Source organism: Polypterus senegalus, chromosome 18 (assembly GCF_016835505.1).
Source record: "Polypterus senegalus isolate Bchr_013 chromosome 18, ASM1683550v1, whole genome shotgun sequence".
In the NCBI taxonomy this organism is placed as follows: domain Eukaryota; kingdom Metazoa; phylum Chordata; class Cladistia; order Polypteriformes; family Polypteridae; genus Polypterus; species Polypterus senegalus.
The window spans coordinates 56,234,192-56,251,620 of record NC_053171.1 but is presented as its reverse complement, the minus strand read 5'-3'; the positions used below and the strand labels follow the sequence as shown (position 1 = coordinate 56,251,620).

The 17,429-nt window shown below is 36.8% G+C and overlaps 1 protein-coding gene across 2 annotated transcripts in view; it reads left to right on the top strand.

Annotated features, from left to right (window-relative positions):
• The window catches only part of map3k9 (mitogen-activated protein kinase kinase kinase 9), a 150,514-nt gene that overhangs the window by 124,202 nt on the left and 8,883 nt on the right, over positions 1 to 17,429 (top strand). For both annotated transcript variants that reach the window (XR_005631310.1, XM_039741833.1), the window contains exons 9-10: positions 3,407 to 3,519; positions 14,836 to 15,582. Coding sequence is in view for 1 of the 2 variants with exons in the window: in XM_039741833.1 (XP_039597767.1) it covers positions 3,407 to 3,519; positions 14,836 to 15,582 (860 nt within the window). In the remaining variant the exon portion in view is untranslated. The remainder of the gene's footprint in view (positions 1 to 3,406; positions 3,520 to 14,835; positions 15,583 to 17,429) is intronic.

Genomic DNA, 17,429 nt, shown 5'->3' with positions numbered 1-17,429 from the left:
ACAGAGATTTCTAGAACTGTATACCAAACAGAGCTTCAGTACGTAAGATGTTTAGTATGATTTTAAGGATAAGTTCTGTATTTTTCAAATCGAAGTAGTTTCTTCACAATCATAGCATATATTAAATTGTCACATAAAGTAGTATTCTAGAGAGGGTTTTTTTGTTTGTTTTTTTTAAATAGATTTTAAAAACTTGTAAACAGTGGAAAAAATCAACATATTAAATTAAGAAATGTATCCTCTACCAGGACAAGTTTGATAAAATGCCAGAGTTAGAAACCATTCAGAAAACCTGTTTGTTGCAGCTTTAACTATCTCTTCAGCCAATGCTTGAAGAGGGAGTATTCCTCACAGCTGTCAGTTACAGAATAGTCCAAGAAATAAATGCAGAGGTCCATTTCATAAACAACTGAATTTACAGAATAATGCTGAGTAATGTATATTAATCACCTGATGTTTACTCCGAAAGGTTTGTTAGCTTACACACCCAAATAAAATTCCATTTTATCACACTCTTGTTGTTTAGCTAATTATCCTTGAAATTTCTGTGTATGTGACAACTGTCCAATCTTGTTGTTTACAGGACATCTGCTGATCTGTTAATCATCCACTGGTACATTTTGTGTATTACATCAACCTTCCCTCCTAGTGCATTTACTTAACCATCTCAGTATCTCTCTTTATAACATTTCTAAAACACATGATTTATATATTTCAATATGCACTGCAAAACAAAATACTAAACTAATGTTACCTCAAAATGGGTGGCACGGTGGCACAGTGGTAGCGCTTTTGCCTCACAGTAAGGAGACCTGGGTTCGCTTCCTGGGTCCTCCCTGTGTGGAGTTTGCATGTTCTCCCTGTGTCTGCGTAGGTTTCCTCCCACAGTCCAAAGACATGCAGGTTAGGTGCATTGGCGGTCCTAAATTGTCCCTGGTGTGTGGGTGTGTGTGCCCTGCAGTGGGCTGGCGCCCTGCTTGGGATTTGTTCCTGCCTTGCGACCTGTGTTGTCTAGGATTGGCTATAGCAGACCCCCGTGACCCTGTGTTAGGATATAGCAGGTTGGATAATGACTGACTGACTGTTACCTCAGAATTATTCTGTCACAGCTCTTGCAGTTTACAATAGGACGAAAGGGTACATGGGCCCACAGGGTAATGAAAAAGTCTACCTTATATGTTCACTTTGAAGCAGCAGAGGTTTTGATTTAGCAAAACATGATTTTCATGTTTTATAAATCATCCTTGTGATAACGAAAGGCAACAATTAGTAATTATTTTATCACAGATTCTTGGACCTATTTTTCTTGAGACAACCACGATAAGCCCCCAGCATTAAGCTGTATTTTGCTTATTATCCAATGTGTACCTCTGTATTTCTGTTTTTTCCATAATTGTGTTTTTCCAAGGCGTGAAATAACAGACAGATGTGCCTTCACATCGTTTGATTGTTTTGTCAGATTTTTTGCCAATTCCACTCTGTGTTGTTATTTTTACATAGTCTGCTGAACAAGATTCACACTTAGTGGCAGCTTAGTTAAAAGAGCACGTAAGACTTTCCTTGTATTTTGTACAAGTATCAGATTTGAAGTGAACCAATAACACTCCATTATATTTTTAATAAAACCCTTAGATTTATGATAGAGCCAAGACACCTGCACATTGCAGTTTTTGAGGTGTGTTCAACTCATGCATGATAAAAACAATGAAAAAGACACAGTGTGCGACAAAACAGATTAAAGTGCCACAAACAATTATTGACATTTTTAATGCACAGTAAGTCACTCTTGCTGAGAATGCTGTAGTAAAAGAACTGAAGACAATGTGTTTAATCCATTAAAAGAAAGAAAAAACATACAAAGAAATCAAATACTGTGAGTCCATAAATTATTCATAATAAAGTGGAATGGCACAGGGAATAAGTATTAAACACTTGAAGAAAAGGAGGTGCAAAAAGACATGGAATTCCAAGAAAGCAGCTGAATTCTGTCAGTATTTAGAAAGCAATCCTGATAGCCCCCTTTCAGTGCAACTTAATATCAGCTGGTTTAGTCCTAATTGATGGCCTATTAAAGGCTTCTCATTACCAAGGTGTCGCACAAGAAGCATCTTATGATGGGAAAAAGCAGAGAGTTCTCTCAACCTTATTGTAACCTTATGCAAAACATACTGATGGCATTGGTTACAGACTTCTTTCTAAACTTCTGAATGTTCTAGTGACCACCGTTGGGGCCATAATCTGGAAGTGGAAAGAATATCATTTCACCATAAACCGGCCATGACTAGGTGCACCTCACAAGATTTCTGACAGAGGAGTCAAAATAATAATCAGAAGAGTTGTCCAAGAGCCAAGGACCACTTGCAGAGAGCTTCAGAAAGACCTGGAATTAGTAAGTACAATTGTTTCAAAGAAAACAATAAGTAATGCATTCAACCACCATTGCCTCTATGCACGCTCACTGCGCAAGACTCCACTGCTGAAGAAAAAGCATGTTGAAGCTTGTTTAGAGTTTGCTGCACAACATTTGGACAAGCCAATGAAATAGTGGGAGAATAGAGTCTGGTCAGATGAGACCAAAATTGAACTCTTTGAATGTCATTGCACACACCATGTTTGGAGGAGAAATGGCACTGCACATCACCCCAAAAACACCATACCAACAGTGAAGTTTGGATGTGGAAACATGGTGTGGAGCTGTTTTTCAGCATATGGTACTGGCAGACTTCATATAATTGAAGGAAGGATGAATGGAGAAATGTACTGGGACATTCTTGATTGACCTGTCTTGAATCTGCTGTCATCCACCAGGATGTGGAAGATGAAACAAGGGTGGACATTTCAGCAGGACAAGGATCCCAAACACACAGCCAAGGAAACTCTCAGTTGGTTTCAGAGAATCCAACTGAAAGTCTATGGAAAAAACCGAAGAGGCCCCCGGATCCTTCAAAATATGTGTATATATATATATATATATATGTGTGTGTGTGTATATATATATATATATATATATATATATATATATATATATATATATATATATATATATATATATATGTATATATATGTATATATATGTGTGTGTATATATGCATGCTATATAGAACAAATTTATGTATGTCTGGATGCATTGTTTCACACACAGTTTTGCAGCCACAAAAATTAAAAGATCACTAATTTAGACTGTTTCCCATTAATGGGTTGATATTATTCATTATCTGAGTAAGATGATTTCAGACTCCCTCCCTGGTGTACCCAGATGATACAGGCAAGGAAGATACCTCATTGTTAGTCACATGTTCTAGTAAGCTTACAAAAATGTGATTAGAATCGTCAATTATTTATTAGTATACAACTTGCTTTCTGTCTGTATAAAAGTAATAATATATTTTATGTTATGTTTTTAAAGCCTCAGAGTTCTAATTGATGCAAATAAGCAGTGGTCTACAAGTACTCCGAATCTGGGGAGATCACCACACAGCAGCCCTGCTATTCAGTGTGTGCAGAGTCTCACAGAGATAGGTAAGGGGTGTGGCAATGTTTGATAATATGATGTTTTTTTTTGTTTTTTTTTTAATTTAATTTATAATGATATGAAAGTTTAGTATTTTTTTTTCCTTCACATGTTAGTCCTTATTAGCAGCTAAGAAATTTCCCAATGGATCAACATATATTTTTATTCACTTATTATATAACTGGTTCTTTAATAATAGCAGTTACAGCTATTTTCAAGACAGAAGTTCAAAGCACGGTTGTCCCAGCCTCCTCACTCACTAGAGAAGGAAGGCAGAGACATCGCAAAGAAAGAGCAGTTAAGCCATTTAACAAATAAGCCACATTTACTGTTTTACTAATCACAGTCAGTCATAACCTGAGCTCCAACTGTGCAGATTTTCCTCAATCTCACCTACAGCACATCGGCTCCCCTAGCAACTTCAGTCCTTCGAAGGACGTTTTCACAGACAGGCCCTTGGCATGCCTGCCTACCCCTGGATTGTCAAACTAACTTGATAATCACAGTATCTTGATTTAAATTCCACAGTTGGGGTAGTTTAAACCCTGAAAAGAGCTTTTCAGGAAGCTGATGAAAGCCTTTCCATTTCTCTAAAAAATACTTGCTGACACATACAGACCAACACCAGAAGCATTGTGGATTTTTGGTAAATGGCAAACCGGTGGAGGGGGTAAATTTTACACAATCATGTCATGGAGAGCAACTGAGACTACTGGATGATCACCTCCATTTTTAATTTGCTGGACCATTGGCCTTCTGCATGGTACCAGCTCTCCATGTCAGATCTTTCATTTCTTCTGTTCCACTTTTAACACCAGTCTTTCCAGCATCCCATCTTTCCATTGATAGACTGGTTTCTCTCAGACTCTTTTATCTGTACTTTCCCCCAATTCTAATGAATGTGACTAAAGAAATTGAGAATGAAAAGTTCAACCCTTAAATAAACAGGCATATTTATTATTTTTCTGTTGTGATTTGTAGCCTCTTATGTAGTAAAAAGTGAATGAGGCCTCCTAAAATTACCATAAAGGCAAAGCCTTAACCTAACCATCTTGACCAAGAAGACTCGCCCCAGAATTAGCTAGCCTTAAAGCGTCTAACTGCAGAATTCTGGCCTAGCAGACACCAAACAAGTTGAGATGTCAAAATAGCAAAAAATGTCCCGAAGTATAACACAAGCTCTGCAAAGAGGAGGGTTACCGTCAGCCTCCAGCTTGTGTGCTAACAGAGAAAAAAAGAAACTTTATACATCAAAGATTTATTGACAAAAATAGGTAATAAAGCACAATAGCTAAACAGAAGAAAAAAAGAGGTTAAAAAAAAGTTTCTAGAAAAACAATCCACAGCAAACATGTCCCAAACACAGTTCAAAGGCAGAATCACAGAAAACAAGGCAAAATATAATTAAAAAAAAAAAAGTAAATCCACACAAGCAAAGCTCCACTCTAAGCCAAAATGCTTGACTGCTGAATCTTGTTTCTGGCTCAAGTATAAATACAGGAGTACCCAGGACCTCTGATGTCAGGGTGGCACAACCTCTTGGGGAACCACCCACAAAGAATAAGTAACATAGGCATATTTTAAAAACAAGAAAACAATAGTAACAAAACAGAAAATACATAATGATAAAACACATAATTACTACAATATAATAAAAATGACAATAAAATATATACATTGTAAGAACATAGGCAAACAAGGAAAAAGGTTTGGGGATCCACCCCGCATATTGTAAACAACAATTATTTCTCTCTCTCAAAAAAAAAAAAAAAAAAGTCAGAGTAATGTTTGGTGCAGAGTCCAAAATGGAACTGACTCATAAGATGAGGTTGATGAGTTTTTATAGGTGCTGGACAAGAAGAGGAGAGGCAGGTCCATGAGGGATGGGACAGAAGTGAGGTCAGCAGGGAGGTGTGGTCAGGAAAGGTGTGTGACTGCTGGCAGTGTTTTAGCTGGGCTTCCCTACTTGTGATCTTTAAGAGAAGGAGAAAAGACATGTGGACTTCGTCAACCCCTGTTTCCACGTCTTACCCTTAGTTAAGCCTTTAGAGTACCTGCCAAGTGCACATGTGTGACAACAAATACATTAATACATAACAGCTATGTGCTGGTAATGACTTAACCCTAGAGTGCCTTTGCAAACTTGTCCCTCTCAGAAGTGTCAAGTAGCACTTATTCAGTAAAGACTGAGGCATCACACGGAATATGCAGTTCATTCCTTAAAAAAACAGGAAAAGTAATTTTTTCTGTTTTGCTAAAAAATAATTGTGTATGCTTAGCACACCAAGCAAACTTGCCTGTTTGTTAATGGCCATGGAGAATATGTCTGAAACTAGAAATGTGCATCTAGACACTGCAGTGAGTTGGTGCTCACACACCATCGCATCTTCGGCAAGTAGTTTGTAGTTACACCTGACTCTTAATACCTTTGTCCAACTGCACAAATTCTCCTCAGTTTTCATTTCAGCTTATTGGTTCCCATTACTTCTTCCATTTTCCAGGTACCCCCTCCACATACATACTTTGATTGATTGATTGTTCTTGCTGCTCATCTACCTAACAGAGTTTATAGCTACAATGCTTCTGTTGCCATCCCCAAAAGAATCTTCCAGAAATCTGAGGAAAGGCTGTCCATTTAGGTCTTCAAGTCTCTGTCACTCCATGTATCCAGCCTCACCCTGTCCATTAGTGTTTAGTCTGCTATAATTGCTCTATCCACTCCATATATGCTGACATCCTCCCACAACCTTACTAAGGTTACTTATACTGTAAGTTGGCATTTTAATTTCTAGGACTCCATGATCATCAAGGAAAAACTATCAAAGTGTGTCCAAATAATAATAACTTGATAACCAATTATTATAAAGTTAGTCCTATTGTGGAATTAGTATCTAGGAAAATGAGGCAAACGAAAGCTAGTTTTACAGACAAAGATAGCACAATTCCATTAAACATACAATCTGCACTTCACAACAAGCAATCCACGTGAAGCTAAGTATGTTTGAGCTGAACAGTACTTGGAGTGGACATAAACTAGGAAAAGCTTGGGTTGCTGCTAGAATAGGTGTTTATTACTCCAGCAAGGGGTGCTTATTCTTTGATTTGTGTGTGGATCCCAGTGCCCCTGTGCAGTGGCAGGGACACTGTGCTGTAAAAATTGGCATTGTTTTTCATATTAGATGAAATGAGTTAATTACGATCTGTGGTCATGACAGATCCATGGACATTGTTCTTCAAAAAGAGTACAGTTTACCCCAATGTCATGGCTAAACTGCCCACCACAGCTTGTCCATTCTGGACCCTAATCACCCTATGTCCCTTACTGGCTAACTGCCTCTCTCGCACCTTTACCACCTAATAACGAATGTGTGTTGACCCTACTGGTGCAAGAATGATTTTCTTTGTATTATCCAGGTGGATCCTAGATATTGGTGGTAGTGGTTCCCCACTGTCTTTGTAAATTAATTAATTAAAATAACTTAATTAAAATCATGTATGGGGACAAAACCTACTGGAGTTTTAATTATTAAAATCCAAAGCTGGTGTTAAAAGGTAATAAAAAATCATTACTGGTTTGGTGCTAAAAATACTTTTTTCTTTCTAGGAAAAAAGGATTGTGAGTTTTCCGCTAATAAACTAAATACATATAAATTAAATTGCATTGTGAGGAAGTAAAGAAGAAGCTTTGTAAAAATTCTGGAAATATGACAAGAATAAGGGTCCACATAGCTAAAGTATAGAAATCTTTGTGGTGACAGAGCCAACAAGACAGTGGAGCCAGATAGTTCATCAGCGTGGTTCCTGAAATCCTGTTTCAAGTAGTTGGATTGAACTTTATTTGTACCCTGGGAAAAATTTGTCTTTTACATACTGTAAGCTCTTTAAGTAAATACATGCATAAATAGGTAGATAAGTAAGTAAATAAATACAAAACACAAATTTTGTTTATCTTCATGTTTTCAGTTGTTTTTAAATGGTGCCTGTGGTATCATGCCTGATCTATGGCAGTATTCCTCACTTCCATTGCACTGAGATGGTTTGAACATTTTGTGAATAATGTTTTGGGCTATGTCCACACTATGACATTTTCATTTAAAAGTGGCATCCTTAAACAGAAACCGTCCCACTCCACACTAGTATTTTCACATTTAAGAAAGTATATCTGCCCACAATAAAATGCATTTAATGTAGACGTTTACTTATAAAAACCATGCACACATTGGCAGAAAAATCCTTGAAGTCATGAAAACGTTTCTGGCTTCGGGGTTTATCACAAAACTGTAGTGGTCAGTAAATTATTTGTCTTTTGCACGTGTATACAGCATTTAAAGTGTACAAAGTGCAAATAAGATGCATACAAGTAAACAACAAAACAATCACCATGGAAAGTAACTCCTCGTTTGTTGGACAATGGTTTTCTTTTGTAAAAAGTGACCCATTAGGGAATGAGATGTTTTAATGAGCAGGATCCAGCTAGGGAAGGACTATGTAATAAGCACAAACAAATCGGAACATGATTAGAGTCTGTTTTCAGAAAACTTAATTTATGCCTGGGCTGTGGAGTCAAACTCAGAAGCAGTTATTGGGTTACCAGAGTCAGAGTTGGTAAAAATGCACTGACTCTGACTCAATGTAAATTGTAATGTAATATGTTAAAATTTGCAGTTTCACATATAATAATTTTATTAAACTTTTTTCATTTTCAGGATACATTTTAATTTACATTGAAGACTGATTGCTAGTGTGTGTTTGGTGTTTTATCTCTTCTCCAAATTTCAAAATATTTGTGGTGTTTTAAACCATGCATAAGGTCACAATGGCGAGAAAAATTTTAACAAAATCAGCAGGGTTTTTTTTTTATTTTTATTTTTTTTATTTATATAGCACTTTACAATCACCACATATGGGAAATCTTGCCTGTATATTACCATATATTGAGGAGTCAGAGTTGAAGGTTTTGTATGCCAACTCCACAGGCCTGATTTTTTTTTTTTTTTTACCTACAGTGCATCTGGAAAGTATTCACAGCGCATCATTTTTTCCACATTTTGTTATGTTACAGCCTTATTCCAAAATGGATTAAATTCATTTTTTTCCCTCAGAATTCTACACACAACACCCCATAATGACAACGTGAAAAAAGTTTACTTGAGATTTTTGCAAATTTATTAAAAATAAAAAAATTGAGAAAACACATGTACATAATAAGTATTCACAGCCTTTGCCATGAAGCTCAAAACTGAGCTCAGGTGCATTCTGTTTCCCCTGATCATCCTTGAGATGTTTCTGCAGCTTAATTGGAGTCCACCTGTGGTAAATTCAGTTGATTGGACATGATTTGGAAAGGCACACACCTGTCTATATAAGGTCCCACAGTTGACAGTTCATGTCAGAGCACAAATCAAGCATGAAGTCAAAGGAATTATCTGTACACCTGTGAGACAGGATTGTCTCGAGGCACAAATCTGGGGAAGGTTACAGAAAAATTTCTGCTGCTTTGAAGGTCCCAATGAGCACAGTGGCCTCCATAATCCGTAAGTAGAAGAAGTTCGAAACCACCAGGACTCTTCCTAGAGCTGTACGTCCATCTAAATTGAGTGATCGGGGGAGAAGGGCCTTAGTCAGGGAGGTGACCAAGAACCCGAGGGTCACTCTGTCAGAGCTGCAGAGGTCCTCTGTGGAGAGAGGAGAACCTTCTAGAAGGACAACCATCTCTGCAGCAATCCACCAATCAGGCCTGTAAGGTAGAGTGGCCAGACAGAAGCCACTCTTTAGTAAAAAGCACATGGCAGCCCGCCTGGTGTTGCCAAAAGGAAGGACTCTCAGACCATGAGAAACAAAATTCTGTGGTCTGATGTGACAAAGATTGAACTCTTTGGTGTGAATGCCAGGCGTCACATTTGGAGGAAACCAGGCCAATACCATCCCTACAGTGAAGCATGGTGGTGGCAGCATCATGCTGTGGGGATGTTTTTCAGCGGCAGGACAACGACCCTAAGCACACAGCCAAGATATCAAAGGAGTGGCTTCAGGACAACTCTGTGAATGTCCTTGAGTGGCCCAGACTTGAATCCGATTGAACATCTCTGGAGAGATCTTAAAATGGCTGTGCACCGACGCTTCCCATCCAACCTGATGGAGCTTGAGAGATGCTGCAAAGAGGAATGGGCAAAACTGGCCAAGGATAGGTGTGCCAAGCTTGTGGCATCATATTCAAAAAGACTTGAGGCTGTAATTGCTGCCAAAGGTGCATCAACAAAGTATTGAGCAAAAGCTGTGAATACTTATGTACATGTGATTTCTCAGTTTTTTTATTTTTAATAAATTTGCAAAAACCTGAAGTAAATTTTTTCAACGTTGTCATTATTGTCGTTGTGTGTAGAATTCTGAGGAAAAAAATGAATTTAATCCATTTTGAAATAAGGCTGTAACCTAACAAAATGTGGAAAAAGTGATGCGCTGTGAATACTTTCCGGATGCACTGTATCAACACTGCAACGCTGAGCCAGCAAATTCAGAAGTATATGGTTCTGGAGAACTTTTTTAGAAGTATGTTTTTGAGAGTTAGAAATGCCAGGTTGTTGTGAATGAAAGCAAAAATAAAGACTAAAGTCAGTGGTTTTTATATGAAAAAGAATTAGTGTGAATGCAGCCTTAATGACATACTTGGCCCTCTAAGGATAATCACCAGTTTTGGGTATTGTGCATAGAGAAGTACAGGTGATGTGCCACTGTATATGTTACATAATATTTACTCATTTCTTTATAGGCCTATTTCCTATGTTAGAGCACTTTCTTTTCAGTACTCAGTACTACTTAGCCTCAGATATTGATTGAAAAATTGAAAAGTATGATTTTAAATTCTTATGTTACATTATATAATCTGGATTTCCTTTAAAATGGTTCACAAATAGGTTAAAAAAAGACTTTTTTTTAAAGGTCATTCATTTAGGTCAATCATGTTCTGTCACCTACATTATTTATGCTGTACGCCAGTAATCTGAGAGGTAACAATGATCATTGTTTCATTAAGAAGAATGCAGATGACACTATAATGACGCATATCCGAGAAGGGCAAAGACTGCTGCTTAAATCAGAATGGACTGCTTATTGAATATCTGAATATCAAAAAGACAAAAGAAATAGCTTTTGAGTCTTATAGGCAAAAATTGGTATGTTCAATGCTTGGTACTCCCAAGAAAAGATGTAGAGGAGTGACTGAATGTAAATATCTGGAAAATCCATATTGATGATGATCTAAACTGAAGTATAAATACAAAAACTATCTATTTTAAAAGCAGTTTATTTCTCCACTGTAAACTTGGACCATTCAAGGAAGATTGAGCTCCATTTTTTGATTTAGTGATCTGATTAGCCACATTTTATTTTAAAAATTTCCAGCAGGTTACCAGACATGCAGGAAAAATTATTGGAGCTGGTGTTTATGACTTGATAAGCATGTGTCAGAGGGCAGTGAATGAGAAACTGGAAATAATTTTTGCCTTCATTAAATTAGGCAGGAGAGTTGCATTGAAGACACGCAAAAAACAATTCAGCAATTCTTTGTCATACAGCAGATTGTAACAAAAACATTAGAGTTAGAAAAGATTCAGTAGTAATGAAGTGTGTTTGTGAGTAAGATAAATATGTCTAGGTAAACTCCTATTGCCAATCTGAAGTACTTATCAAAGTATTGTTTTCAAATAGGTTTATAGGGTCATTACTGTCATGTGTACAGAGTACAGTGAAATTCTTTCTTGCATGTGCCAATCAACATGCAACACAACGCCATTCTCCGGCACCATGATTAGTGAGTATTACTAATTACCTCAAAACTTATGTCTTCCTCACCTGAAAAATCTCAGAACACATTTGGCAGGCATTACCAATGCAAGTAAATGATGTGTTTCTGAATTTTTAAAATTTGTAAACTGTTGTCTCTCTGTGCTTTTTGTTTTTGTGTATGTGGATGCAACTGAGAAGGCAAATTTCATGATTCATTTTGTAAACATAGTTAAATAAAAGTTTAAACCTTGTCTTATGCTGACATTTTCATAGTAGGGGATAAGCAATACTACTTTCTTATTTAGTTTGCTTAGACAGCATCCATCTACAAAGTTATAAGTTAGGGCTGCTGTTCTATTAAAAGAATTGCCATAGAATAGACTAAATAATTTTCATTGAAATTAACTGCATCTTAATCTAAATTTAGTGTATTTCCTTCAAGCATATTAATATTTTTCTGTTTAGCAGAAATAACTCTTCTAATGAAAAACAGTTTCAATAACCACTTGCCTGACCATATTAAATAATTCTGTTTAGTTTATTGTGTAACAGAACGAGTCAAATAAACAATAACACTAATCGGTCAACAGCTCAATAAATGTTAATTCACATGATCATGTACATTCGTCTAGCACTTTGGTTGGTTCTGTCAGTAATGCCGTGTTAAGACCTTATTGGTTTTCTGATATTAAATTCAGCTAATGCTTAAGAAGACCAGTTTTTTTTTTTTTTTATTAACAACATATCCAGGGATTTTAAATAAATGGTTATTCTGATGTATGTTGATCATTATCAACGTGGTCAGAATTTTTCATAAGCACTTATAGTTCTTGCCAAACCTTGTCTCTTTTATCCTTTTATAAGCATCTAAGACTTTTAAAGCATAGAGGCTTTTGCTGTCACAATTCTCAAATCATGAAAGGCTGAGTCAGTTTGCGTCATTCGGTCAAAAACACATCTTCGAAACGTACAAAGATGGTAGGACCATACGCAATCCTGACATCCCGACTTCAAGATGGCAGATTGTTGGAAGAATCATTGAGTGGAGGAACGTATTGTTCTCTGCCCAGTAATTCTGTAATGTTGCAACAGGGATTGAGAACCAGTGACCTGCACAACTACTTTTAATAGACTTGGATTCATTTGCCATTGATTCCATAATAGCATATGAAGTGTGGTCATATTAACCAGATTTAATTAATGCATTTAGGTGTTTTTATTAAAGTGTTTAATCATAGAAAGTTTTAACACTTTAATTGCATGGATTAACGACAATGAATCATCAGCCCTAATAATAAATAGTCTGTTAGGGGTCCACAACTCCGGTCCTGGAGGACCACAGTGGCAGCAGGTTTTTATTCTAACCCTTAATTAGTGACCTGTTTTTTTTCTGCTGATTAACTTCTTTTAATTGTAATTGCTTTGTTTTTTTACGGTTTGTTCCTGTGAATTTCTTCTTCATTCCTCTGAATTGCTTCATTTCTTTCCTTAAATGGCACCCAAACAGAAATGAAATGTGAAGTGAGTGAGCCAACAGAAGACCAACTAAGTCAGGGCCTGAAACTCCAACCAGTTGATTAATTAGACACTGAGCTTTGTTGTTAATTAAGCCCATTCTTTAATTCCAAGGCTGCTTGATGCTCTCATTGTGCAATAGCAGACATCTCCGAAATGGTTGATTTTCTCCTTTCTAAGAGCACTTTTTAAATAGTTTGGGGACCTGAACAGATCAACATTCCTGAGACCGTCATCTTTCTTTATTTTCAGATACTGTATGATGAACACAGCTTTCTGGTCCTGTTTTGGCTCATTTTGTATCTCATTACTGTTTGGCAACTAATTAAGGAAAATAAACTAATGAGTCTGAGTCTTCAAGAGCAAGTCAATTAAAATTAATTCAAAAGAAGTTAAGTAGCAGCAAAAACAGGTCACTAAGTAAGAAAATGGTTAGAATGAAAACCTGTAGCCACTGTGGTCTTCCAGGACTGAAGTTGGGCACCCCTAGTATAGGTAATATCATAATTTTGCAATTCATTTTACAACTATAGTGTGAAATGCATTAAAATCATGCATTAATATATTAGATATTCATTTAATGCTTCATATAGTGTATTTTGGACAGTTTCGTATGACTAGTAATGACAATGTTATTTAAGACAAAGTGTCCTTAGAAATGCTACATTACTATGAAAAACTAAACCCCAGCATTGTGATCCCTACTAGAAAAAAATCTTATTGCCTGTTCTGTAAGCCTTTTTCTCTCTGTCTCCAAGGTTTTCTGCTTTTCATTTCAAATGAGCATCTCATTAATGCATAGCCAGGAACATTAAACACTTTGCAGTAGAGTTTGTAGGTATATTTCGAGCTCAGAGAGTTTAAGAGCTGGAGCTGTGATGAAACAATGATATGTGGCCATAACATATTGTAATAATATAGTATGCCTAATTTCTAGTTCAACCACGTTCCTTGCACCCCACACTACCTACAACTTACATTAATATAATTCTCCACAGTTGAGAAGAATTACTCATTTAATATTATGCCTAAGACCTACAGTCTTTAAGAAAAGACCTTAATAATTCCAAAAATGACCTAAAGCCTATCAACTCAAAAAAAAAAAAGTCCAACACCTAAATTCTCAAAATGGGAAATGGGAGTTCCCTAAACACCTGGCCCAAATTAAGAATACCTTAAACACTACATTTATTAAATACCCACTGCAATTAAAAAATAGATTTAAAAATGCAACAGAATGCTAAATACAAAATACATTTCTCAAAGAAAATACAAAGGATGAAATTAATAAATTAACATCAAACAGCGCAGTCCAAACATAACCAAAAACAAGTCAGCTTAACCAAGAGCATAATCCCAAGAACAAATGTTAAACAAAAATAGTCAAAAAACAAATCTTATGAAGAGCAAAGCATAAAAAGAGCATCAAAAAAGAAGGCAAAGAGTAAATAATGCCTCGACAAAGAACCAAAGCAAACTGGTGGAATACATAGGAGAGCTCAAGTACCACCAGAAGACCCTAATAAAGAGAGAAAAGAGGAAACTACTGTGGGAAAATTACATATCTAAATAACACAAGTAGAGGACTCGCATCAGGATGGAAGGAAAATTATAACATTTAAAAAAGGCACAATGGTAACAGTTTGCCTTGAAACCTGTTGACACATCCGCATTTTGCTTTAAGTTTATGGAACTGAGTGTTCTGTGCAGAGGGTCATTCATATACTGTTTCAGTTCTTGTTGACATCTGAATTCCTCCTGTCTTACTATTTCATTTTGTTATGAAATTGTATGTTTAATTTGTAAACTTTGTGTTTTTTGCAGTGTGTCTGTTACTTTATCCCCAGTAAATTTAGGTATTTACTTTTCATAATTCCTCATTTTTTAAGTGGTGGCATAAAAGTGCCAATAAAATTATTTCTTGTAAAAGTTTTCTTAATGGTGATTATATGAAATATGTAATATATTATAATATATTAAAATCTTTTTTTTTTCATTTTTAATGTGAATGTATTTTATTGCAGAGAATAAAGATGTTTGTTCGATGAAACCAATGGAGAACATAGCTCCTTCACCTACACCTGCTGGTTACTCTTACCTTTGTATTCCATTCCAAAGGACTACAGAAGATGATGGATATGTTGTGGAAGGCAATGGGGAACATGCTCCCCCTCCTGGATCTACACCCGGTACTCCTGTCAATAGTTTAAAAAGAAGTCCTACACAAGCTCGTAGGTCTGAACTTGTATTTCTTGGTTGTGGAGCACTGTTAGCTGCTGTGGGTCTTGGGTTCAATCTTTTGGGAATGAATAAACAAGGAAATTACCAGGAAAATAGACAATCAAGAAAGGAAAGCTTTTTTCATTGCTCTGGAGTTCCTCCGACTCGCAAGCTGTTTCGAAAAGACACTTGCCATCACCCTCCTCCCCAGACTGTGGATCGACCCTTCCCATCATCTCTCACTCTTTTGTCCTTGTCATCTTTGTCTGACTGTAACTCAACACGTTCTCTTCTGCGCTCTGACAGTGAGGAGCTGCTTGTGTATCTCCAGCCTAGTGAACTGGAAAAACCAGAGTCCAAGCCCATTGCAAAACCCAACCCCCTTGTCAATACTCATTTGGAAAGTTTTAAACGTAATCCTCATCAGTCTCTCACCCCTACACATATCCCCTTGGCTTCAAGTGCCATTCGGCGTCTTCGACGGACACCTTCAGATGGAGCCATCAAGCAAGAATGTCCATGTGATGGAGACAGAAGTAATGTATTGAGAGGTCAGTACTGCTATAGAGTGCTGTACAATGCTAGAAATCTAGTATAGTTAAAGCAGCACACACCATTACATGTAACCAAAAGCACTAAAATGACACACAAAACTAGCCTGCAATATTTACATAAGTATTTGTATATACTGTGAATGTAGTCTTATTTAAGATTAGAAAAGAGAAGGTAAGACTTTATTCATCCCAAGGAGAAACTTGGGTATTGCAACAGCTCGGTTCAGGAAAGACATGAGAACAGAGTATATTTTAAATATAAATATCTGTAGCATTAGAGAATGAAATAGGCATATTGAATATAAAATACACAAAATTGCGTGGAATTGCAAATTTTTTTGTACAAACACAACAAAGGTCTTGTGAGCCAAAGTAAGGTTGATGGAAACTGTTTCTTTATTAATTTCAATAAGGATGTTCTGTTCACTTATATAAGCTATTTAACCTCTTTGACATTACCCCAGAGCATGATTCGGGCTCAGAATTCTGTATAAATATGTTTAAGCCCAAGTCAGACTTGTGGTTATGTGAAATTATCCACTTTACAATGTTAAGCCCAAATAACTCTCGGAACAGTATTCTGCTGCCATTTAGTGGATGAGATAACAACATGATTCTAGGCATTCTGCCACCTTATGTTTAACTCTTAAGATAACACATCGGTGTTCATTAGTGGGGTGTAGCCATTAACCAAAAATACAATGACAAATGAAAAGCTGTAAAGCCAGTTTTAGAATCAACTGCAATTGAACCATTACTCAAATCGAGAATAGTGTTGACCTTGTGAATTGGTCATCAGACGTTGACTGAAACTTACACCTATTAGGTAGATTTCGACCTGCCAAGTTTCAGTGATATTTGTGCTAGTGAGCTTCATACTACTGCTGACAATCCTGCACCTCCTCGTTGCCAGTTTAGGTGTAACACAGGCCTAAAAATATGTTGGTCATGTTTATCTGGACTATTTACAGTTTGTCAATGCTAATCCAGTGAAGATGATAGTAGTTGAAATTATGCTATGCTGAGCACGAGTCACGGTAACCATCTTCTTGTTGCAGTCACTGGCAGCTTGCTGCTGCTAATGGCGTGCGGGTGTTCAGTCAGAGGTGGTACTTGTCCACAAATCGGTTGTTACAGACATCCATTTTCAGCCTGTTATCAGTGAGTGTCGCTTTTTACTGATTTGAAATACCTGCATTTCAGTAATAATGATTCTAATGAAGCCAAAAGCCCAGTAGCAAAACTGTTCAAACCATGGGATGTGTATCAAACGATCATGAAAAAAGTGTATGCTCGTTGCTTCCTAAGCACAATGCAGTAAAAATGTCAGTGTTCACGTCAGAAGAAATGTGGAAGTCACTGTGCCTTCTGCAGTGGTAGGCTACAATAGCACAATGAGCAGTGCAGGTCGTACTTGTCAGGCATTGTCATTCTACCCTGCAGTTTTGGTCTCCAGGCTACAAAAAGGACACAGTAGTGCTGGAAAAGGTCCAGAGAAGAGTGACTAGGCTGATTCCAGGGCTGCTATGGATGAATTATGAAGAAAGTTTAAAAGAGCCAATCCTTTTCAGTTTAAGCAAAAATAGATTAAGAGGTGACATGGTTGATGTGTTTAAAATTATAAAAGGAATTAGTACAGTGGATCGAGACCGTTATTTTAAAATAAGTTCATCGAGAACAAGGGGACACAGTTGGTAAATTGTTATGGTTACATTTTGTACAAACATTATGACGTTTTTCTTTACACAGCAAACCATAGACACTTGGAATAAGCTACCAAGTAGTGTGGTAGACAAGTAAGACTTTAGGGACTTTCAAAACTCAATGTTTTTTTTAGAAGAGTT